Genomic DNA, 23,801 nt, shown 5'->3' on the forward strand with positions numbered 1-23,801 from the left:
AAGGCTGCCACTGTTCAGCGGTGGTGGAGAATTTGAATGTTTGTGGGAGGAGGAACAATCAAGCGGGTTACTTTGTCCTGGATAGGTGTCAAGCTTCCCGAGTGTTGTTGGAGCTGTATGGGGTGATGGTTTGAATCTCTCTTATTGGAGATAGTCATTGCCTGGCATTTCAGTGGCGCAAATGCCCTTGCCACTTGTCAGCCCAAGCCTAGATATTGTCCAGGTCTTGCTGCATTTGCACATGGACTGCTTCAGTGTCTGAGGAGTTGTGAACGGTGCTGAACATTGTGCAAACATCAGCAAACATTCCCACATCTGACCTTATCTTGGAAGGAAGGTCAGGTTGAAGCAGCTAAAGCTGGGTGGGCCTAAGACAACTCCCATAGGGATGTTCCGAGACGTCGATGGATGACTTTCAACGATCACAACCATCTTCCTTTGTGCTAGGTATGAATCCAATCAATGGAGAGTTTCCCCTCTGATTCCAGCAGAGGGCAGTAGAGCGGAGCTGCTGATTGGCTGTTGCAGGGAAAATTTGCATCAGTGCATTGCGGTCACTGCATCCAGAACGTGTACCTGAGCAAGACACCCTCCGTGTTCAAGTGGAGGCAAGCATCCAGTAGAGGACAGTAGAGCGGAGCTGCTGATTGGCTGTTGCGGGGAATATTTGCATCAGTGCATTGTGGTCGCCGTATCTTGAAGGTGGTTTGTGCAGGAGTTGTTGTCAAGTGACTGCAGGGATGGTGTAGGAGGGAGGGTTTCAGGTATGTGGATAATTGGAGCACATTCTGGAGAAGGTGGGACCTGTACAGATAGGATGGTTTGCACCTGAACCATGCACCAATATCCTGGGAGGGAAATTTGCTGCGGCTCTTCAGGGGGGGGGGGGGGGGGGGGGGGGGGGGGGGGGGGGGGGGGTGTAAACTAATTTGTCAGGGGGCTGGGAAAACGAGCTGTAGTCTAGAAGCCAGTGTTGAGAGTAGTGAGGTACTGAGGAGGGTACCGAGGTCGCAGGAGTATACCGGCAGACAGAAAGGTGCGTTGAAGTGTGTCTACTTTAATGCAAGGAGCATCCGGAATAAGGTAAGTGAATTTGGAGCGTGGATTGGTACTTGGGACTACGATGTTGTGGCCATTAGAGACATGGTTAGAACAGGGACAGGAATGGTTGTTGGATTTCCGGGGTATAAATGTTTCAGTAAGAGTAGGGAAGGTGGTAAAAGAGGTGGAGGAGTAGCATTGTTAATCAAGGACAGTTTAACTGCTGCAGAAAGGCAGTGCGAAGGGGATCTGCCGACTGAGGTAATATGGGCCAAAGTTAGAAATAGGAAAGGAGAGGTCATGTTGTTAGGAGTTTTCTATAGGCCCCCAAATAGTAATAGAGATGTGGAGGAAGAAATTGCAAAACAGATTATGGATAGGTGTGGAGGTCTCAGGGTAGTTGTCATGGGTGACTTTAACTTCCCAAATATTGATTGGAACCTCGATAGGTCGAACAGTTCGGATGGGACAGTTTTTGTAATGTGTGCAGGAGGGTTTCCTGACACAATCTGTGGATAGGCCAACAAGAGTGGGGGCCACATTGGATTTGGTACTGGGTAACGAACCGGGCCAAGTGTTAGATTTGTTCGTGGGAGAGCACTTTCGAGATAGTGACCACAATCCGGTGTCTTTCACTATTGCAATGGAGAGGGATAGGGCCATACAGCAGGGCAAGGTTTATAATTGGGGAAGGGGTAATTATGATGCGATTAGGCAAGAATTAGGGAGCATAAGATGGGAACAGAAACTGTCAGGGAAAGGCACAAATGAAAAGTGGAGCTTGTTCAAGGAACAAATACTGCGTGTCCTTGATATGTATGTCCCTGTCAGGCAGGGAGGAAATGGCCGTGTGAGGGAACCATGGTTTAACGTCTTGTCAAGAGAAAAAAGGAAGCGTATGTAAGAATGAGAAAATAAGGTTCAGTTGGGTCGCTTGAGGGTTATAAGGTAGCAAGGAATGAGCTAAACAAAGGGCTTAGGAGAGCTAGGAGGAGGCATGAGAAAGTCCTTGACGGGTCAGATCATGGAAAACCCAAGGCTTTTTACTCTTATGTGAGAAATGAAAGAATGACCAGGGTGAGGGTAGGGCCGGTCAAGGACAGTAGTGGGAACATGTGCATGGAGCCAGAAGAAATAGGAGAGGTGTTGAATGAATACTTTTCTTCAGTGTTCACCAAGGAGAGGGGCCATGTTTTTGAGGATGTGTGTGCGATACAGGCGGGGAGGCTGGAGGAGGTAGATGTTCTGAGGAAGGATGTATTAGCAATTTTGAAAAACCTGAGGGTCGACAAATCCCCCGGGCTGGATGGGATATATCCAAGGATTCTTTGGTAGGCAAGGGATGAGATTGCAGAGCCTTTGGCTTTGATCTTTGGGTCCTTACTATCCACGGGGATAGTGCCAGAGGACTGGAGAGTGGCGAATGTTGTTCCTCTGTTCAAGAAAGGGAATAGGAATGACCCTGGTAATTATAGGCCAGTTACTCTTACTTCGGTGGTTGGAAGATAATGGAAAAGGTCCTGAAGGATAGGATTTATGACCATTTGGAAAGATGCAGCTAATCCGGGTTAGTCAACACGGATTTGTGAAGGGTAAGTCTTGCCTCACAAATTTGATTGAATTCTTTGAGGAGGTAACTGTGTAGATGAAGGTAGAGCAGTTGATGTCGTATACATGGATTTTAGTAAGGCGTTTGATAAGGTTCCCCATGGTCAGCTCACGAAGAAAGTAAGGAGGTGTGGGATAGAGGGAAATTTGGCCAATTGGATAAGTAACTGGCTATCACATAGAAGACAGAGGGTAGTGGTGGATGGAAAATTTTCAGACTGGAGACCAGTTACCAGCGGTGTACCACAGGGATTAGTGCTGGGCCCTCTGCTATCAATGACTTGGAGGAGGGGGCTGAAGGATGGGTCAGTAAATTTGCTGATGACACCAAGATTGGTGGAGTAGTGGATGAGATGAAGGGCTGTTGAAGGCTGCAAAGGGACATTGATAGGATGCAGAGCTGGGCCGAAAAATGGCAGATGGAGGTTAACCCTGATTAATTTTGGGAGAAAACATTTGAATGCGGATTACAGGGTCAACAGCAGGGTTCTGAGGAACGTGGAGGAACAGAGAGATCTTGGGGTTCATGTCCACAGATCTCTGAAGGTTGCGACTCAAGTGGATAGAGCCGTGAAGAAGGCTTATAGTGTGTTAGCGTTTATTAACAGGGGGCTTGAGTTTAAGAGCCGCGGGGTTAGGCTGCAACTATACATGACCCTGGTGAGACCACATTTGGAGTATTGTGAGTAGTTTTGGTCACATCATTATAGGAAGGATGTGGAACCATTGGAAAGGGTGCAAAGGAGATTTAGCAGGATGCTCTCTGGTTTGCAGGATAGGTCTTATGAGCAAAGGTTGAGGGAGCTAGGGCGTTTCTCTTTGGAACAGAGGAGGATGAGAGGTGACTTAATAGAGGTTTATAAGATGATGAGGGGGATAGATAGAGTGGACGTTCAGAGACTATTTCCTTGGGTGGATGTAGCTGTTACAAGGAGGCATAACTATCAGATTCAGGGTGGGAGATACAGGAGGGATGTCAGAGGTAGGTTCTTTACTCAGAGAGTGGTTAAGGTGTGGTGTGGACTGCCTGCTGCGATAGTGGAGTCGGACACTTTAGGAACTTTCAAGCGGTTAGTGGATAGGCACATGGAGCACATCAGACTGACGGAGTGGGATAGCTTGATCTTGGTCTCGGACAATGCTCGGCACAAAGGCCTGTTCTGTGCTGTACTGTTCTATGTTCTATTCCCATGTACTCCAGTTTTGCTAGGGCTCCTTGAACTCATATTCGATCAAATGCTGCCTTGATGTCAAGGACAGTCACTCTCACCTCACAACTTGAATTCAGCTCTTTTGCCCATCTATTACCCTGGGTCTCTCGATCACCAGTCCTTTTTTTTTATTCATTCATGGGACGTGGCATCGCAGGCGATGCCAGCATGTGTTTACCATCCCTAATTGCCCTTGAGAGGGAAGTTCAGAGCCAAAAACATTGCTGTGGGTCTGGAGTCACATGTAGGCCAGACCAGGTAAAGATGGCAGATTTCCTTCCATAAAGGACATTAGCGAACCAGGTGAGATTTTAAGACAAATGACAATGGTTTCATGGCAATCATTAGACTTTTAATCACAGATTTTTATTGAATTAAAATTTCACCATCTGCAGTGGCGGGATTTGAACCTGGGTCCCCGGAACATTACTCTGGGCCTCTGGTTTATTAGTCCAGTGACGCCACTGCCTCCCTGATGAGATGAATGATCGGGTAATATTTCTTAATGTATTGTTGGTTGTATAAATATTATGTGGAATAGAGCAAATCTCCTGCTCTTTTTTTGTACAGTGCCAGAGATGAATGGATTTTATTGATGCTTAAACTACAATCTACATAAATCAAGTTTTCCCTCGCTATTCAAATGTTATCAGAATCACAATGATCTCAGAGTCTAAAGGGGAAATGAACAGTGACCTCGGACAGAAAGAAAAGTCACCAAGTCATTTCCATGTTAGGTTTATAAATGTGAAGTACCCAATTCATTCTTTTTCCAATTAAGGGGCAATTTAGCTTGGCCAATCCACCTACCCTGCACATCTTTGGGTTGTGGGGGTAAGACCAATCGGACACTGGGAGAATATGGGATCGAACCTGGGTCGCGCTGTGATGCAGCTGTGCTAACCACTGCACCACCGTGCCACCCATCATTTGCATTTTTTAAACCAGATGTGTCAATTCTATCTGGGAGGCGGTGGCACAGTGACATTGTCAGTAGACTAGTAATCCAGAGACCCAGGGTAATGCTCTGGGTACCCGCTTTCGAATCCCACCAGGGCAGATGGTGAAATTTGAATTCAATAAAATCTGGAATTAAAAGTATAAAGATGACCATGAAACCAATGCCGATTGCCATAAAAAGCATCTGGTTCACTAATGTCCTTCAGGTAAGGAAATCTGTTGTCCTTACCCAGTCTGATCTGCTCACTTAACTTACTCCCGCCCCGCCCTCTGAAAAGGCCCAGCAAGCCACTCAGTTCAAGGGTAATTAGGGATGGGCAACAAATGCTGACCCTGTGACACCTACCTCCCAAGAAAGAAAAAAAAAAGCCATAGATCCTAAACAATCTCTTGCAGGTTGTTTGCAGATGCATCCCTATAAACGTGAGGTTATCCAAAACTGTTATCCATGCAAACGTAGTTATTGAAAAATAAACGGACAGCAACATGCATTATGTTGGACCTATCTATTGATGAAGCTGTTCTCTGAATCTTCCAACTGGGGAACCCAATCTAAATCACGCCTTTTCATGTTGGACAGGGAAAAATAGGTCCTCTGCACTATGTACCCTGGCCCTTCACTGTGGCTTCTCAATTTAAAAAAATTGAAGGCTTCCACAGCATGCGAGGGTGAAGGGCAGGGGAGCCAGAAGGGACAAAGGGTGAGGGGCAGGGGAGCCAGAAAGGACAAAGGATGACGGCACACATGAGAGCGACCGCAGCAACAATTTTTTAAAAATCACAGGGCGAATCAAACTTTTCAGCATTTTGCTTTTGTATTTTCTCCAAATTTGAATTCATCTGTCAACTTGGTCCATGGATTTTGATCAAGGTATACAATTCTGTGAAGGAGCTGCAGGCAGATACTGAAGCCTCAATTTACAGTCCATGGTTTGATCTGGGCTATAATGTAATGCTATACTAGCTTCAGAAAATGAAGTGTATATCAGTGACTGCAATGTGAACATGTCTTAAGTGAAGATCCATGTACGAGCACTACAAATTACATATGCTATTTGCTTTTGGAGTAGCATTTAAAGTTAAGTCTGAACGGCCTGGTGAGGTTTCAGCATTTAAACAAGAAAACTAGACAACAACTTGCAAACATATTTCACCTTTAATATCATAAAACATCTCTGGGTGCTTCATAGCAGGGTTATGAAGCAAAATTTCACATTGGACACAGATGTTAGTTATAGATAACCAAAAACTTGGTCGAAGAGATGGTTTTAAGGACCATCTTAAAGCAACAGAGACTGGAAAAGGCAGAGTGGTTTCGGGAGTGAAATCTGCAGCTTAGGGTGTTAGCAGCTTGAAGTACAGGAGCTAATGGCGACGTGAATAAAATTATGAATACATAAGAGATCAGAATTTGAGTGCAGATATTACAGAGGGTTAGGTGGCTGGAGAAGATTACAAAGGTGGGGAGCGACGAGGCCATGGACAGGATGCAAACAAGGATGAGGCTTTTAAAATTATGATAACTGGGAGCCAACATAGATTAGTGAGCACAGCGTTGATCCCTGAACAACTGGGTGTGAATTACGGCATGGATAACAGAGTTTTGGATAACCTCTAGTGTACAGAAGATAGAATGTGGGAAGCTAGCCAGGAATGCACTGGAATAGTTAAGTCTAGACTTAGCAAAGGTATGAACAAGAGGTTCAGCAGCAGAGGAGTTGAGGTCAAGGTGATGTTACGGAGGTAGAAATAAGAAGTCTTGTTGATGGTTGGAAGTTCATCACATGGTCAAATATCACACCAAGGTTGCAAATTGTTTAAACCTCGGACAATTTAAAAAATGTATTTTTATTGTTTTGACAATTATTCATATGAACATTTACTATGTGTAACATACAATAATAAAAGAGAAGGAAACATGGGAATTTACAAAATAGGTACAACAGGAAAATAATGAAAGACAAACAAACCTGGATACATTCAAGAAAAGGAACCAATGCACAGGTATGGCGACCGCTGTTTTTGAGCCCCCAGAAGTCTGTTGCCGCAACTGTACTGTTTTACTGGTGTCCCTGCTGCCCCTTGGTGCTAGAACATACCGGGGTGGCGTTTTTGGCATTGGCCGCGTGTGCTTCGGCTTTGCTGCTGCGGTCGCTCCCATGTGTGCCGACACCCTTTGTCCTTTCTGGCTCCCCTGCCCCTCACACTTTATTCCTTCTGGCTCCCCTGCCCCTCACCCTTTATCCCTTCTGGCTCCCCTGCCCCTCACCCTTTATTCCTTCTGGCTCCCCTGCCCCTCACCCTTTGTCCCTTCTGGCTCCCCTCCCCTCACCCTTTATCCCTTCTGGCTCCCCTGCCCCTCACCCTTTATCCCTTCTGGCTCCCCTGCCCTTCACCCTCGCGTGCTGTGGAAGCCTTCCGCCGGTCCCCAAATGGCGTATTTTATTTTTTCCAATTTGAGAAACTTGGACAGCAAGTCTGAGGCCTTGGGTAGCACTGCGGATCACCAGCCGAGCAGGAATTGTCGGCAGGTGATAAGGGAGGCAAAGGCTAGGATGTCTGCCCCTCTCCCCATAAATAGCTCTGGCTGCTGCGAAACCCCAAAGAGCCCCACAAGCAGGCATGGCTCCACCCTTATCCCACAACCTTGGACATGGCCACAAAATATGCTGTCCAGTACCCGGCGAGTCTGGGGCAAGAACAGAATATGTGGATGTGGTTTGCTTGGCCTCCCTGGCACTGTTCACATTTGTCCTCCACCTCCGGGAAGAACCCGTTCATTCAAGTTCTGGTTTCGTGCGCCCTGTGCACCAGCTTTAGCTGCGTTAGGTTCAGCCCTGCGTATGAGGAGGTGGAGTATGCCCTGTGCAGTACTTCGATCCAGAGTCCTCTCCCTATCTCTATGCCTAACTCTTACTCCCACTTCTCCCACATCTCGTCCAGTGATGACTGTATCTCCAGTAGCCGGCCATACATTTCCATGCAGTTAACGTCCCTTAGTTCCGCGGTCAGAGGTCTATCGAGTAGGGAGTGTCCTGGGAGAAAGTTGCTGTTTTCTTCCAGAGGAAGTTCCTTATTTGTATATATCGTAGCTCATTCCCTTTCGGGAGCTAGAGTTTATCCGTGAGTTCCCCAGGGTGCCTACTCTGCAGTCTATGTAAAGGTCCCCCACCGTCAGTACTCCTTCGATCTGTCTCCACCGTTTAAAGGATACTCCATAGTCACAATTCTTGCAGATGGGGGATCATGGTGAACATTACGGTCAAACTGAAGTGGCGTCTCAGCTCGTTCCATGTTCTCAGTTGGTTCCATGTTACCAGTGAGACCACTGCCACTGGGCTTGAGTATCTGGTTGCAGGAAATGCGAACGTGGCTGTGGCCAGTGCGCGGACGAATGGCTCCGTGCAGGAACTATTTTAACCCATTCATTTCCCGGCTCCTTTACCTCTATTCTTTCTGCTGTAGCTGCCCAGTGATAGAATGGAACCTTTGGGAGGCTCCTCCTCCTTCTTTGCACTACATTTTTTCTGATTCTTGCCCCCCCCCCCCCCCCCCCCCAACACACACATACACACACACTCACTCAGACACAGACGTAGACACCACAATAAATTTGTCTATCTTAGTATGAAGGCCGAGGGTTTGAAGATAGGGAGGGAAGAGGAACCTCGGCAGCGCGTTCATTTTGATCGTCTGCACTCTCCCCGCCAGAGAGAGTGGGAGTGAGTCCCATCTCCGCAGGTCTCTTTACCTCCTCCACTAGACTCACCAGGCTCAACTTGTAGATCCATGCCCAGTCGTGTGCTATTTGGGTCCCCAGGTATCGGAATCTGGCATGGGCCAGCTTGAACGTCAATTTCCCCCAACTGTGATACTCCCACATGTTCATGGGGAAGACTTCACTCTTGTTCAGGTTACATTTTTAACGCGAGAAGGCTCCAAAACTCACTAAGGAGTTCCATTATTCCTTCTATGCTGGCTAGGGGGGTTGAGACCTAGAGGAGCAGGTCAACCACATGGGGCGAGACTCTGTGCTCCCTGTCTCCCTTCTGGATGCCTCTCCACGCCTTCACTGATCAGTGGCTAAATTGCCGGGGTAAATAGCAGGGGGGACAATGGATATCCCTGCCTCGTGCCCGTGCGGCCGGAAGTATCCAGAGCTAGTGGCGTTTGCCTGTATGCTCGCCGTGGGAGCGCTGCACAGCAGTTTAACCAATAAGGCGAACCCCGGCCCAAACCCAAACTGTTCCAGTACCTCTATTCGACTCTGTCGAAGGCCTTCACTGCATCCAGGGAGATGATCATTTCTGGTGTCCCTTCCCCAGGTGGTGTCATGATCACGTTCAGCAGGCACCTGATATTTGTCACGACAAAACCTGCCTGATCCTCCGCAACTACTTCCGGCACGCAACTCTCCAGTCGTCTTGCCAGGGTGCCCGTGTTAAGGAGTGAGATAGATCTGTATGACCCACACTCCGTCGGGTCGGGATTTCGTCCTTTTGAAGGATCAGTGATATCGAGGCCTGTGCCAGTGCGGGTGGCAAGTTCCTTCTCGATAGTAAGTGGTTATAATAATAATGATCGTTATTGTCACAAGTAGGCTTACATTTGTAATTTTTTCCTCTCCGCCAGTAGTTCCACGGTCGGGCCGTTGAGTACAGTCAATCCACCTGGAGTCGACCAGCTGCTGCCTCGCCTCTCTCCGTCCTATCCCCGAGTGCTCTTTACGTAATTATGACGAGAGAACTAAGCACCCTTCTCCCTCGGGTGTGAAAACCTTCATGGATCCACCCCTCATCTGCTCCATAAAAGGTGATTAGTTCTCTAGTCATGGCCAACTGTTTCCCTGCTTCGGAGCAGGATTTGCCTGTCCCCGGGTCCTGTACACAGTTGAATTCTCCCCCCATGATCAGTCAGTGGGAGTCTGGGTCGGGGATTTCTTTCATGGTCTTTTTGATAAAGTCTGCGCCGTCCAAGTTAGGAGCGTGTATATTCACCAGCAGGACCAGTGCCCCTCCCAGGACACCACTGACCATTACATGCTGTCCGCCCCCGGGTCAGTCACCATATTCGTTGTGGTATATGACGTCCTCTTACTGAACAGTATGGCCACCCCCCTAACCCTCGACCCGTAGCATGTTTGGTCGGGCTATCCTATCCAACTCTTTCTTAGCCTCAGTCGGTCCTTCTTCCTCAGGTGCGTCTCTTGGAGGAAGACTATGTCGGCCCTCAGGCTTTTCAGATGGGCGAAGACTCTGGATTTTTTCATCGGGCTGTTAAGTCCCCTGATGTTCCAGGTGACTATCCTGATGGAGGGTTTCTGTTCCCTCCCCCTCCTGTTTCTCCTGTGGGGTCAGCCATACTCACCAGATGGATGTGCTCCGATCATCCTGGTCAGTGGCCGCATTCTCTAGTTCCTTTACCCTCGCCTTCTGCGACTTCAATGGACATTTTCGTCCTTTCCAACGCCTTTTTGAAGAGGGCCAAGGTGTCTGCTACCGCTGACTTCACCGTAGCCATGAGGTCCTCCTTACTGGAGTCCCTATGTTTTCGGAGCTCTCATGTCAGGAGCTCCATCCATTGCCCTGTCAGTGGGAGGGCTGGCGGTTGCATCTGTGGCTCCTCTCAATCCACCATGTCCTGCTCTGCCTCGCTCATGTCTGTAGCCTCGGTCTTCCTCTTTTCGGCCACTTTGCCGGTTTGAGGGCATTTAATGTTTTATGTTTCAGGATGTGTGTGTGTGGGGGGGGAAGGTGTTCGTTTAGCGACTGATTTTCGGGTCAAAGCTAGATTGAAGTCCCTGGTGAGAGAGCCACTTTTCTTGCAACTGCTCAGCACATCCCCGCCACCGGAAGTCTTAATCGCGGACAATTATTAGGGACAGGGGTGAATGGAGCTTGTGTCAGGATCAAAGATAATTGCCTCAGTCTTCCTAAGATCAGGATCCTGCTCAGATAAATATTACATTCTGCAAATATTCCCTAAAAAGCTGATGCTCTGGTGACTTGGCTGGAGGTTGCGAGCAATGGAGAAGTTCAATACCTTGCCTCAAGTTTTAAACGTTAGGAATTGACAGAACGCAGCTACTGCTGGAGTATGCTCCAATTCATTCATGGGCCTGGAGCTTTGCTCATGGAAGAATAATAAATTAGAGATCTTCCTGTATTTTTAAGAATCAAATTGGACAGTCAGGTCAGTAGTACAGCCTTCCAGCACATCACATAGTCAAGAGCCCTTCTGCAAGGTGTGGGACAGGTTCTACATGTTTGAAAGTCATGACGTGTAGGAAACAAGTATTGATATCAGTCATGAGTAAAGTTCGATGACATTTGAAGCAAATCTTGAAGCTGGAAGCTGTCACTGTTATCGGTTGAAATCAGAAAGCTCATACTGATGGCGAGAATATATAGTCTTTATCGGTTGAGGTAATGAGTCATTTTTGAAACTAGAACTTGACGAAAAACTAATTTTTGAATAATTTTTACAGGACTAAAAAAATGTAAAGTGAAACAAAGTAGTAAATGACTAAAATATGGCAAAAACGAATACCGTATAGGCAGTAATCAACTGCTGTCAACAATGGGAAAGCAAGACGTGAGCTCACAAGGTCTTACAATCAAATGATAAAACATTATGAAGCTCTTAATTAGAGGGTGCTCCCGATCTTTCCCATCTTGACAGGCAGAACGCAATTCATGTTTCCATGTGCAGATTGGATAAAGATTTGTAAAGATGCAGTGAAAATGATCAACGATTGCTTACATTGCTGTGATTACTGAACTTTCTGTGTGAATAATTGTAAACAATCTGTTCATAAAAAGACACTTATTGTTTTTGTACTGCTTCCTGACTGGAAGAGCTGACTGTCAGACCTTCATCAGCATAATCAAGGGTGATCCATGTTCAGCAGCTACGTGCTCCCTTTCCAATTATCCCTTCACACCCAATCTTGGGGTTTGTGCTCTTACTGAAGATCCAGCTAGGCATTTTTCTTTTATAACCTCCTATTAATATGACAATACGAAAGACGCATTTGCAATAAAATGTTTCCACATCCAGTAACTTTGGGGACTGCATACAAATACACTGTCTGATCTGGCTAATTACCTGAGCTACACACACAAGTTGCAGAGGAAACTCCACAACCTCTTTGGACATAGTTGGTATATAATATATAAAATATTTACATTTGTAACAGATAATTAAATGTTTGCATTTCTGGTATGGTTATTGTGTGTTAAATGCATCTAACTAGTTGTCAAAGATTAGAAATATTTCCAATTTCTTATTACCTTTGAAAGAATAAGAGGACATTCCAAGCCACACTTGCAAGTTCCATCGGTAAGCAAATAAGTTTTAACTTGCTCGATGCAGGCCAACACTGAGCCACTTGGACTAAAGATAAAAGGAAAAACAAATATGTTGTAATATGCTACATGTAATATTCATAACAGAGCTGTATGGCGAGCTAGTTCATCAGCTCAATAATCAAAATGAAAGCATGATATTCTTTGTTTTTATACTAACTACTGTCACATCTGCAAAGAACTGTAGTTGAGATACAGGCATAGCCATAGGTAAGATCCAGAGGGAATATTGATGTTTCAACAGAATGAACCACAACACTTGAATAGCAAAGTGTACTTGCACTTATATAACAAACGTGAATCGGAGACTAAAATAGGTTTTGAGGGAGTTTTAGAAGTTGGCATGTGAAAGGGGTTAGGGAGAGAACTCCAGAATGTGGGTTGAAATGATAAAGCTCTGCCATGGAAGGAGAGGGGGGTGTGCATGCAGTAGATTAGATGTAGAAGATTAAGAGTGTGGTCATAAAGCAAGAGAAAATTGCAGAAGTTAGGTGGAATTAAAAAAGGGAAGCAAGGAAAACTTGTAAACAAATCAATGTACTGGAAATGGATCAGAGCATGGGAAGTAGATAAATTGGACTGGACATGCAATTGAATATTTAGATGAAGTAACAGAAAAAGTTGATGAAGGGAATGTAGTGGATGGTGTGCAGTGGATTTTCAAAAAAATGTTTGACAAAGTGCCATGGGAACAGAGGGACCTGGGGGTGCATTTGCATCGATCTTTGAAGTGTATGGCAAAGTGTGTGGGTTTCATAAACAAAAAGCAGCGAGGTTCTGCTGAATCTTTATAAAGGTCTGGTTGGGGCAGCACGTAGCGCAGAGGGTTAGCCCTGCTGCCTCACGGCGCTGAGGTCCCAGGTTCGATCCCGGCTCTGGGTCACTGTCCGTATGGAGTTTGCACATTCTCCTCGTGTTTTCATGGGTTTCGCGCTCACAACCCAAAGATGTGCAGGTTCGATGGATTGGCCACACTAAATTGCCCCTTCATTGGAAAAAATTAATTGGGTACTCTAAATTTAAAAAAAAATAAAGGTCTGGTTGGGTTCCAACTGGGGCATTGCATCCAGTTACGGTCACGATACTTTTAGGCAGGATGTGCGTCATTGAGAGGGTGCAGAAGAGATATACCAGAATGGTTTGGAAAAGTTGGGGTCGTTCTCCTTGGAGCAAAGGAGATTGAGGGAAGATTTGACAGAAGTGAACAAGATTGCGACAGGTTTGAGGGTGTGAGGAGTTGGAGAACTTTCGGGAGGCAGTGTTGAATTTGATTTATTGTCACATGTGAAAAGTATAGTCTGCATACAGCCCAGACAGATCATTCCATACATGAAAAAGCATAGGAAATGCATAAATACACAATGTAAATACAGGCATCAGGTGAACATAAGGAGTGTAGTACTACTCAGTAGAGATGTGTGAAGAGATCTTTTCAGTCCGTAAGAGGGTCATTCAGGAGTCTGGTAACAGCGGGAAGAAACTGTTTTTGAATCTGTTAGTGGATATTCTCAGACTTTTGTATCTCCTGCCTGATAGAAGAAGTTGGAAGAGAGAATAACCCCGTGGGAGGGGTCTTTGATTGTGCTGCCCGCTTTCCCAAGGCAGCGGGAGGTGCAGACAGAGTCAATGGATGGGAGGTAGGTTCGCGTGATGGACTGGGCGGTGTTCACGACTCCCTGCAGTTTCTTATGGTCTAGGGCCAAGCAGCTGCCATAGCTGTCTGTGATGCAGTCAGATAGGATGCTTTCAATGGTCCATCTGTAAAAATTGGTAAGAGTCAATGTGGATATGCCGAATTTCCTTAGTTTCCTGCGGACGTATAGGCACTGTTGTGCTTTCTTTGTCATAGCAACAACATGGGTGGACGAGGCCAAATTGTTGGTTATGTGCACTCCTCGGAATTTGAAGCGGTCAACCAACTCCACCTTGGCATCATTGATGCAGATAGGGGTGTGTACGCTACTGTGCTTCCTGAAGTCAAGGCCAGCTCCTAAGTTTTGCTGACATTGAGGGAGTCTCTGTTTAGGAATCTATCAAGGATTGTAAGGTTTGAGATGAAGCCGGATTCTATGGTCGTGATCTTTGGGGTGTTGGAAGTGCCGGAGCTGCTGAAGGGGAAGGGGGTCGATGTTGTGGCCTTCACCTCGCTAATTGCCCACCGACGGATACTTTTGAATTGGATGTTGGCTATGCTGCCGGGGGTCGTGGCATGGTTGGGAGACTTGTAGGGTAAATCAAATTTGCCCTCAGGGGATCGGAAGATGGCTTTGAGGTGTGGTGGAGGCCATTCATGACTTTATTTGAAGAGCTGTTTGTCGAGGCGGATGGGGGATAAATGCGGAAAAAAACTTATAAACTGTATACTCTGTTGGATGTTAAGGTTGTGGTAATATGTTGAACATGTTTGGAATAAAATATCTTTACAAAATTGATTTCAAAACAAAATTGGATGATAATAAACCTGAAAGGCTATGGGAATGGCGTGAGGGAGTCTGACTGACTGGATTGCTTCCATGGTCATGGATAGCTGGCATGGACTTGAGGGGCCAAATGGCCTCCTTCATTAATGACGATGTATTATAAAGTTCTAAATCTGTAAAATGTGAAGGACAAGTGTCCAAAACTTCAAAAATGTTTGAATAGCACAAATCATGTGAAACAATTGCACTGTATTTGGAATAACAAGAAAAACAGATTATTCATTTATCAACTCAATTAAAGGAACCTATTCCCTCTTCACGTTCAACGTCACACTCAGATAAAATAAGTTGAATTAGCGCAGTGTGAAATTATCCTGTTCATTTTCTAGACAAACTCTTCCAGTCAGTCATCCGATCAATTGTTAGCCGATCAATCATCGTTTTGGAAATTCCAGATGATGGCAGCTCTGTGTTACTTTCTTGTCTGCACAACTTATATTGGATAAAGTATATTGGATCAGTGCTGCTACTGTGATCTGATGACTGCCACTGTTCCACTAATTTCAGAGCACAAAATCATGATGGTGATTTGTGAGGTAAACCCATATTCTTACAACATCTTGGATTTTGTATCGCAGAAGGCTTCTGTCCATTCCCCCCCTCCCTTTGTGAGAAATCCTTCATCTGCCTTGGCCTTGCTCTCTGATCCCTCCCACCCAGGCAATGCCTTCTTCCAGGCCCTTCCATCAGGCAGGAGGTACAGAAGTCTGAAGAACCGCACATCCAGACATAGGAACAGCTTCTTCCCCACAGCTACAAGACTCAACAACTCCTCCTCGGACTTATCTGTTCCCTGCAAGAACACTATCCACGGTGCCCTATGCTGCTCTTGCTCATGTATTTGCTTTGTTTGGCCCCTGTTCCGCATTGTAACCAATCACTGATTGTCGATGTACCATTTGTCAATGTACTCTGCTGATTACTCTTTTTGTCTACTATGTACATAGTGTTTTCTCAGCCACAGAAAAATACTTTTCACTGTACTTTGGTACATGTGACAATAAATCAAAACAATCAATGTAACCCTATTTATGAAACATTTCTATTGTTTTTTTATTGATTCTTTCGTGGGACATGGGGGTCACTGGCTTGGCCAGCATTTATTTCCCATCCCTAATTACCCATGAGACGGCAGTGGTCGGCCACCTTGTCAGGATGGTGTGTGGTTTGGAGGGAACTTGCAGGTGGTGCTGTTCCCTTGCATCTGTGCCCTTGTCCCACTCGGTAGTAGAGGTAGCAGGTCTGGAAAGTGCTGTCAAAGGGGCCTGTGTGTTGCTGCAGAGCACCTTGTAGTGAACAATGCTGCCACTGTGAGTCAGTGGTGCAGGAAGAGAATGTTTGGTGGTGGATAAGGTGCCAATGAAACAAGCTGCATTGTCCTGGATGGTGCCAAGCTTCGTCAGTTTTGTTGGAGCTGCACTCATTCAGGCAAATGGAATATATTCATTACATTCCTAACTTGTGCATTGTAGATGGAGGACAGACTTTAGGGAGTCAGGAGGGGAGTTGCTCTCTGCAGAATTCCCAAACTCTGACCTGGTCTTGTAGCCACGGAATTTATGTTGCTAGTCCAGTTCAGTTTCTAGTCAATGGTAACCCGAGGATGGAGGGGGGTTCAGGAATGTTAATGTCATTGAATGTCAAGGGGGAGATGGCTAGATTCTCTCTCCTTGGGAATGGTCATTGCCTTGCACTTGTGTGGCACAAAATTTGCCACGTATCAGTCCAAGCCTGAATATTGCTCATGTCAACTTCACATGGACAGGGACTGCTTCAATATCTGAGGAGTTGCCAATGGGCTGTGCAATCACGAGTGACCATTCCTACTCCTGATCTTTTAATGGAGAGAAGATCATTGCTGAAGCAGCTGAAGACAGTTGGGCCAGGGGCACTATCCTGAGGTACTTCTGCAACCATGTCTTGATTGACCTCCAACCACCACAACCATCTTCCTTTGTGCTAGAGTATGACTCCAATTAGCTATGAGTTTCCCCCGATTCCCATTGACTTCAGTTTTCAATTTTGCTAGAGCACCTTGATGTCACACTCAGTCTAATGCTACCTTGAGGCCCAGGGCAATCAATCTCACCTCACTTCTCGAGTTCAGCTCTTTTGTCCATGTTTAAACAAAGGCTATATTAAGTTCAAGAGCCGAGTGGCACAGGCAGAACCCAAACTGAGTTTCAGTGAGTTGGCTATCGCTGGCTTACTGCTGCTTGATAGCACCGTTGATGTATCCCGCCATCACTTCACAGGTGATCAAGATTAGACTGATGGGATGGTAACTGGTCAGGTTGGATTTGTCCTGCTTTTGTGCACAAGACATATGTGGTCAATTTTCCACATTGCCGGGTAGATGCCAGTGTTGCAGCCGCAGTGGAACATCTCGACTAGGGATACAGCTAGCTCTGGAGCAGAAAACTTCAATATTATTGCCGGAATGTTGTTAGGGCCCATAACCTTTGCAGTATCCAATGCCTTCCGTCTTCTTTGATATCAGGCGGAGTAAATTAAATTGGCTGAATTCTGTTAGGGGTTTTCTATAGGCCTCCAAAAAGTCCCAGAGATGTAGAGGAAAGGATTGCAAAGATGATTCTGGATAGGAGCGAAAGCAACAGGGTAGTTGTTCTGGGGGACTTTAACTTTCCAAATATTGACTGGAAACGCTATAGTTCGAGTACTTTAGATGGGTCTGTTTTTGTCCAATGTGTGCAGGAGGGTTTCCTGACACACTATGTAGATAGGCCAACGAGAGGCGAGGCCATATTGGATTTGGTACTGGGTAATGAACCAGGACAGGTGTTAGATTTGGCGGTAGGTGAGCACTTTGGTGATAGTGACCACAATTCGATTAAGTTTACTTTAGTGTTCATTGAAAATCTGGAGGCAGTTTCGCCAACACTTCGGGTTGGGTTTAGGGTCAAGGGGAATGCCGATTCGGGGGAACCACAGATTTGAGCCAGGGAGGTGGGATGGAAGTTTTCGGAAATGGGAAGAGAAGGGGATTAAGACGCTAAAAGATTTGTTTCTTCGGGGTCGGTTTGCAGGATTGAGGGAGCTGGAAGCGAAGTATGGGCTAGAACAGGGAGAAGGGTTTAGGTACATGCAGGTTCGGGATTTTGCCAAAAAGGAGATACAGAGCTTCCCAGAGGAACCGGCCTCCACATTGCTGGAGGAGGTGTTGACGACAAGGGGACTGGAGAAGGGGGCAGTGTCAGCGGTGTACGGAGCTATTCTGGAAGAGGATAAGGCACCACTGGAAGGGATCAAAGCAAAGTGGGAGGAAGAGCTGGGAGAGGTTATAGAGGAGGGGGTCTGGTATGAGGTGCTCCGGAGAGTGAATGCCTCCACCTCATGTGCGAGGTTGGGGCTGATACAGCTGAAGGTGGTATATAGAGCGCACCTCACGAGGACGAGGATGAGCCGATTTTTTGAAGGAGTAGAGGATGTGTGTGAGCGTTGCGGGGGGTGGGGTGGGGAGGGCTGCGAATCACGTTAATATGTTTTGGTCCTGTCCAAAGCTAGGGGAGTACTGGAAGGAGGTGTTTCGGGTAATTTCCAAGGTGGTGCGTGTGAAACTGGACCCGGGTCCCCAGGAGGCCATATTCGGGGTGTCGGACCAGCCAGGGTTGGAAACGGGAGCGGAGGCAGATATCATAGCCTTCGCCTCGTTGATCGCCCGAAGGTGGATCCTGCTGGGATGGAGAGCAGCCTCTCCACCCAGTGCCCTGGCGTGGCGGGGGGACCTGTTGGAATACTTGACCCTTGAGAAGGTTAAGTTCGAACTGAGGGGAAGCTCGGAGGGGTTCTACAAGTCATGGGCACGATTTATTATGCACTTTCAAGAACTGGATAACATCGAACATTAGTTGGGGGGGGTGGGTGGGGGGGGGAGAAGGGCTGTGTAGATTAAGGGTGACTCTGGGTAATCCCTGATTCCTTTTTGTCATTTGTTTATGTAAACATGTGGGCTGAGGTTTGGGGGTTGGTGGGCGGATGGGATCGTTGTCATTATGGGGATTGACATATCTTGCTGATTATTGTTTATTGTTGATGGGTGTAAATGTGGGAGAAAATGTGTAAAGGGAGAATAAAAATACTTATTTTAAAAAAAAGTTTACTTTAGTGATGGAAAGGGATAGGTATATACCGCAGGGCAAGAGTTCCATCTGGGGGAAAGGCAATTATGATGCGATGAGGCAAGACTTAGGATGCATCGGATGGAGAGGAAAACTGCAGGGGATGGGCACAATGGAAATGTGGAGCTTGTTCAAGGAACAGTTGCTGCGTGTCCTTGATAAGGATGTACCTGTCACGCAGGGAGGAAGTGGTCGAGCAAGGGAACCGTGGTTTACTTGACAGTCGAAACACTTGTCAAGAGGAAGAAGGAGACTTATGTAAAGATGAGACATGAAGGTTCAGTTAGGGCGCTCGAGAGTTACAAGTTAGCTAGGAAGGACCTAAAGAGAGAGCTAAGAAGAGCCAGGAGGGGACATGAGAAGTCTTTGACAGGTAGGATCAAGGATAACCCAAAAGCTTTCTATCGATATGTCAGGAATAAACAAATGACTAGGGTAAGAGTCGGGCCAGTCAAGGACAGTAGTGGGAAGTTGCGCTTGGAGTCCGAGGAGATAGGAGAGGTGTTAAATGAATATTTTTCGTCAGTATTCACACAGGAAAAAGACAATGTTGTCGAGGAGAATACGGAGATTCAGGCTACTAGACTAGAAGGGCTTGAGGTTCATAAGGAGGAGGTGTTAGCAATTCTGGAAAGTGTGAAAATAGATAAGTCCCCTGGGCCGGATGGGATTTATCCTAGGATTCTCTGGGAAGCTAGGGAGGAGATTGCTGAGCCTTTGCTTTGATCTTTAAGTCATCTTTGTCTACAGGAATAGTGCCAGAAGACTGGAGGATAGCAAATGTTGTCCCCTTGTTCAAGAAGGGGAGTATAGACAACCCCAGTAACTATAAACCAGTGAGTCTTACTTCTGTTGTGGGCAAAATCTTGGAAAGGTTTATAAGATGTATTAATCATCTGAAAAGGAATAATTTGATTAGAGATAGTCAACACGGTTTTCTGAAGGGTCGGTCGTGCCTCACAAACCTTATTGAGTTCTTTGAGAAGGTGACCAAACAGGTGGATGAGGGTAAAGCTTGATGTGGTGTAAATGGATTTCAGTAAAGCGATGGATAAGGTTCCCCACGGTAGGCTACTGCAGAAAACACGGAGGCATGGGATTCAGGGTGATTTAGCAGTTTGGATCAGAAATTGGCTCGCTGCATGACAAAGGGTGGTGGTTGATGGGAAATGTTCAGAATGGAGTCCAGTTACTTGTGGTGTACCACAAGGATCTGTTTTGGGGCCACTGCTGTTTGTCATTTTTATAAATGACCTGGAGGAGGGCGGAGAAGGATGGGTGAGTAAATATGCAGATGACACTAAAGTTGGTGGAGTTGTGGACAGTGCGAAAGGATGTTACAAGTTACAGAGGGACATAGATAAGCTGCAGCGCTGGGCTGAGAGGTGGCAAATGGAGTTTAATGCAGAAAAGTGTGAGGTGATTCTTTTTGGAAGGAATAACAGGAAGACAGAGTACTGGGCTAATGGTAAGATTCTTGGCAGTGTGGATGAGCAGAGAGATCTCGGTGTCCATGTACATAGATCCCTGAAAGTTGCCACCCAGGTTGAGAGGGTTGTTAAGAAGGCGTACGGTGTGTTAGCTTTTATTGGTAGAGGGATTGAGTTTCGGAGCCATGAAGTCATGTTGCAGCTGTACAAAACTCTGGTGCGGCCGCATTTGGAGTACTGCGTGCAAGTCTGGTCGCCGCATTAGAGGAAGGATGTGGAAGCATTGGAAAGGGTGCAGAGGATATTTACCAGAATGTTGCCTGGTATGGAGGGAAGACCTTATGAGGAAAGGCTGAGGGACCTGAGGCTGTTTTCGTTAGAGAGAAGGTTAAGAGGTGACTTAATTGAGGCATACAAGGTGATCAGAGGATTGGATCGGGTGGACAGTGAGAGCCTTTTTCCTCGTATGGTGATGTCTAGCACGAGGGGACATAGCTTTAAATTGAGGGGAGATAGATATAAGACAGATGTCAGAGGTAGGTTCTTTACTCAGAGAGTAGTAAGGGCGTGGAATACACTGCCTGCAGCAGTAGTGGACTCGCCAACACTAAGGGCATTCAAATAGTCATTGGATAGACATATGGACGATAAGGGAATAGTGTAGATTGGCTTTAGAGTGGTTTCACAGGTCGGCGCAACATCGAGGGCCGAAGAGCCTGTACTGTGCTGTAATGTTCTATGTTCTATCTGTGATGCTGGGGACCCCAAAAGGAGGTCAAGATGGATCATCCATTTGGCACTGCTGTTTGAAGATTGTAGCAAAATGCTTCAGCCTTGACTTTTGCACTGATATGCTGGATTCCCCATTGTTAAGGTGAGGATATTTATGGACCCTCATCCTCCAGTGAGTTGTTTAATTGCCCAGCACCATCCATGACTGGATATGGAAGGATGCAAGCTTTGATCTGATCCATTGGTTGTGGGATGTGGGATTGCTTAGCTCTGTCTATTGTATGCTGCTTTCACTGCTTAGCATGCAAGTCGTGTTGTGTTGGAGCTTCACCAGGTTGATACCTAATTTTGTGGTATGCCTGGTACTGCTCCTGGCGTGCAGTCCAGGACTCTACATTGAACCAGGGTTGATCCTCCAACTTGATGGCAACAGTAATATGTTCAGCCATGAGGTTATAGGTTGAATACAATTCTGCTCCTGATGGCCCCTCGTGCCTTATGAATGTTCAGTTTTGAGTTGCTGGATCACTTTAAAATCTATCCCATTTAGCATGGCGACAGTGCGATACAATATGATGGAAGGTATCCTCAACGTCAAGGTGGGATATTTTCTCCACAAGGATTGTGCAGTGGTGACTCCTGCTCATACTGTCATGGACAGATGCATGTGCGCCAAGTAGAATGGTGAGGATGAGATAAAGGACGTTTTTCTCTCTTCTTGTATTCCTCAACACCTGTTGCAGACTTTGTCTAGCAGCTATGTTGTTTAGGACTTAGCCAGTTCGGTCAGGTGAGGTGATACTGAGTCAATCTTGGTGATGAACATGGGAGACTGCCACCCATAATACACCATATATCCTTACCACACTCTGTGCTTCTTCTAAGTGATGTTGAATATGGAGGAGCACTGAAATACTGATTAACCAGCTTTTGGGTTTTTTATGTGCTTTGTGCGTGCGTCGTGTGTCTTGTGAGTGCGTCGTGTATTATGTGCGTGCATTGTGTGCCTTGTGCCTGCGTGTGCGTCTTGTGCCTGTCTGTGTGGCGTGTCATGGGGTCTGGAGTTAATATTGAGGAATCCCAACTCCCTCTCGACGGTATAGCACTGTGAGGTCCTGCTGGTGAGATCCTGCCAGAGCTACTGGGGTATAATTCTGTGAGTATGACTCTGTCAAGCTGCTGCCTGAATGGTCTGCAGGACAGCTCTCCCAATTTTGACAGGCCCCTGGGTGTTAGTGAAGAAGACTTTGCAGGTGGCTGGGTGGGTGCACCATTGACGTTTCCAGTGCCCTTGTCAATGTTTGGTCGTCCACTTGGTTTCTTTCCTTATTGACTTCTCTGTCACTTTCTTATGCAACTGAGCGGTTTGCTAGACCTTGTCAAAGGGTAGTTAAGAGTCAACCACATTGCAGTGGATCTACTGTGACATGTAGGCTTGACCAGCTAAGGATGGCAGATTTCCTTCCCTCAAGAACATTAATGAACCAGATGGGTTTTTACAACAATGGTTTGATGGTCACTGTTCCTGAAACTGGCCTTTAATTACAGATTTATTAACTGAATTTAAATTCCATCCACCGCCATGGTGGGGTTGGAACCCATGCCCTCAGAGCATTAACCTGGGTCTCTGGATTATGTGACGAATGGAGGATTTTAGGAATATTGGTTTCTAAATATTGGGACAAGTTAAGGGTTAAAAGCCTGGGGAGTTGTAGTGTGTTTGACTGCAGTGGTCATGTTTTTAAAAATGATTTTGTTTTGCTTCTAGGAAACAGGGGGTCAAATTAACCAGAGGAATGTGTTTGTTTCTTTTTGTTTATTGTCACCTATACCGAGGTACAGTGAAAAGTATTTTTCTGCGCCTAGCTCAACAGATCATTACTTCATGAAAACAAAAGAAAATAAAATAAAATCCATAATGGGGCAACACAAGGTACACAATGTAACTACATAACACTGGCATCGGGTGAAGCATACAGGGGTGTAGTGTTAATCAGGTCAGTCCATAAGAGGGCCGTTTAGGAGTCTGGTAACAGCGGGGAACAAGCTGTTTTTGAGTCTGTTTGTGCGTGTTCTCAGACTTTTGTATCTCCTGCCCGATGGAAGAAGTTGGAAGAGTGAGTGAGCCAGGTGGGAGGGCTCTTTGATTATGCTCCCCAGGCAGTGTGAGGTGTAAATGGAGTCAATGAATGGGAGGCAGGTTGGTGTGATGGACTGGGCTGTGTTCATGCCTCTCTGAAGTTTCTTGCGGTCTTGGGCCGAGCAGTTCTATACCAGGCTGTGATGCAGCCAGATAGGATGCTTTCTATGGTGCATCTGTAAAAGTTGGTAAGAGTTAAAGTGGACATGCCGAATTTCCTTAATTAAGGGAGTATAGTCACTGTTCTGCCTTCTTGGTGGTAGCGCCGACGTGGATGGACCAGGACTGATTTTTGGAGATGTGCACCCCAAGGAATTTGAAGCTGCTAACCATCTCCACCTCGGCCCCATTGATGCTGACAGGGGGTGTACAGTATTTTGTTTCCTGAAGTCAATGACCAGCTCTTCAGTTTTGCTGGTTTTGAGGGAGAGATTGTTGTCGCTGCACCACTCCACTAGGTTCTCAATCTCCCTTCTGTATTCTGACTTGTCGTTATCCGAGATCCGGCCCACTATGATTGTATCGTCAGCAAACTTATAGATGGAGTTGGAGCCAAATTTTGCCACGCAGTGTGTGTACAGGGAGTATAGTAGGGGGCTACGTACGCAGCCTTGCGGGGCCCACGTACGCAGCCTTGCGGGGCCCCGGTATTGAGGACTATTGTGGAGGAAGTGTTGTTGTATGTCGTCTTGT

General features: G+C 46.3%; 1 protein-coding gene across 4 annotated transcripts in view; it reads right to left on the bottom strand.

Moving 5' to 3' along the window:
- mbd5 (methyl-CpG binding domain protein 5) overlaps nucleotides 1-23,801 on the bottom strand; it is a 433,408-nt gene that overhangs the window by 187,407 nt on the left and 222,200 nt on the right. For all 4 annotated transcript variants that reach the window (XM_072471349.1, XM_072471331.1, XM_072471358.1 and 1 more), the window contains exon 3: nucleotides 12,113-12,215. In XM_072471349.1, the coding sequence (XP_072327450.1) occupies nucleotides 12,113-12,215 (103 nt within the window). The remainder of the gene's footprint in view (nucleotides 1-12,112; nucleotides 12,216-23,801) is intronic.

Source organism: Scyliorhinus torazame, chromosome 2, assembly GCF_047496885.1.
Source record: "Scyliorhinus torazame isolate Kashiwa2021f chromosome 2, sScyTor2.1, whole genome shotgun sequence".
In the NCBI taxonomy this organism is placed as follows: Eukaryota; Metazoa; Chordata; class Chondrichthyes; order Carcharhiniformes; family Scyliorhinidae; genus Scyliorhinus; species Scyliorhinus torazame.